This window comes from Microtus ochrogaster, unplaced genomic scaffold (genome assembly GCF_000317375.1).
Source record: "Microtus ochrogaster isolate Prairie Vole_2 unplaced genomic scaffold, MicOch1.0 UNK1, whole genome shotgun sequence".
NCBI classification, from domain to species: Eukaryota; Metazoa; Chordata; class Mammalia; order Rodentia; family Cricetidae; genus Microtus; species Microtus ochrogaster.
This window is the reverse complement of record NW_004949099.1, coordinates 1,188,834-1,190,578: the sequence shown is the minus strand read 5'-3', so window position 1 is coordinate 1,190,578 and position 1,745 is coordinate 1,188,834. Positions and strand designations below refer to the sequence as shown.

Sequence of the window (1,745 nt, the reverse complement as noted above, 5' to 3'; positions counted from 1 at the left end):
GTCTCGAAAAACCAAAAAAAAAAAAAAGAAAAGAAGAGGGGCAGGGGTGGGGGTGAAGGAAGGCTGGGGGTATGGGGGTCAGGGGGTGTAGCTAGGGGGCAGAGGACTCGCTTAGCAAGCTGACTTTATGAATTTAACCCCCAGTACCACACAGTGTGCCCACCGATTGCCTCACTCACCGGGTGGACCCTCCTGCGGGCATCCCTCCATACCTTCTCTGTGGCACTTTCAGCCCCGCACTTCCTCTAAGGTAGACATTTATCTATCCTCGGAGCTCCACGCAAGGGTGCCCTTTGAACGCCCTGATATCCTTCCAGACACCCCCACCGCCCCAGCCGCTTTAGTAGCTCTGACTCACGGGGGCCCCCACAATCTCCTTGGCGGACCCCTGTCTCCAGCATACTAACCGGCCGCCCGCTCAACCCAGGAATCCCCATCTTGGAGTCCCTGCCCCAAGCACGCCCTTCTCCCCAGACACCCTTCCCCTCAGGCCATCTCCCTCCTCGGGACCCCCGCCCCAAGGCCGCTCGTTGACTCGCACAGTCCACCTCTGCCTTCACTGCGCGGGCCCTGCGGCCGCCACACGCCCCCATCGCGGCCCTTACCGCACATGATGCTGGTCGCGGGGCGAGAGCCGAGCGGTCGGGCGCGCGAGAGCTTCGGAAACGAGGACGAGCGTGAGCCGGGGTGGCAGCGACGAGACGGACTCCAGGCTGCGACAGCACGGACAAGACTGCCGGACTCGCGGCTCGGCCCTTAACCGCCGCCCCGCCCCCCGGTAACGCGCGCCGCCGCGGCTCTCCCATTGGGCCACGCCCGCGCCGCTCACGCGCAGGCCTCGGCCCCCCGCCCAATGCGCGCAGGCGCGGGGCTCCGGGCAGCGGAGACGTGGCAGGGTCTCGTCCAGCATCCGGCTCAGGTTCCTGGAGCCGCCCTCCCGGTGAGCCGTGCCGCGGAGGCGGAGTGGGAGAGAGGGAATATTTACAGAACACTTTGCAACCCGCGAGGAGCAGAGAAGGAGAAAACCTAGGACAGACACGCCAGTGTGAAGCAGGGACGGTGGCCGGAACTGGGCGGGTAGCACAGAGGTGCAGGAGCCTGCAGGCTGCCCCCGGGCTGCCTTTCCGGTGATGGACTGAGCAGTAGGCAAGATGCTCGGCGCCCCACCCTTGCCTTCCTCATTCTATTCTTTGATTAGGGTACCACAGCGGTCCCAGCACTGCCCACCTGAGAGGACTAGAGGGTTTCTGGGGGCACGGTGCACCCGCGTCGCTCATGCCGTAAATGAACTCTCCATTGCGAAGAGGGGAGACGTTCTGAGAAGCTAGTAGCGGGCTTTTGCTTCAGGAAGGTTGTCAGCCCTCTGTTGATAGCTCTAAAGGAAATAAATGAACAGGGCCAACGCACGCTGGTGTGCTGACAGCCTGTACCCCCTTCCTACCGCATGTTCGAGCCTCTAGTGTCCTAACAGAACCGGTATTCAAACCTGCACACCTGGGTTACTCTGCAGAGTCCCACATCCCTGTCACTATTAAAGGCGACCTCTTTTTGTCTTCCCCGGGCTTTAACTTCTCTTCCTTTGATCTACCTCAAAAAATAGGCTTCTGTGTTAATGGCTGTTTTCTCCTTCCCCACTAAGTTCTAAGGTCCTTTATGATGTAGTGGGTTTTTTGTATACCTGCTTAGTATAGGTAGCGAATCAAAATTGTTCTTGTGGCTGGAGAGGTGGCTCAGGGGATAAAGAC

General features: G+C 60.2%; 1 protein-coding gene across 1 annotated transcript in view; it reads right to left on the bottom strand.

Moving 5' to 3' along the window:
• Positions 1-761, bottom strand: part of Gfpt1 (glutamine--fructose-6-phosphate transaminase 1) — a 56,321-nt gene extending 55,560 nt beyond the window's left edge. Inside the window, exon 1 of the mRNA XM_005364812.1 lies at positions 606-761. Within this exon, the coding sequence (XP_005364869.1) occupies positions 606-612 (7 nt within the window). The 5' untranslated portion in view covers positions 613-761. The remainder of the gene's footprint in view (positions 1-605) is intronic.
• Between the last annotated feature and the right edge of the window lie 984 nt (positions 762-1,745).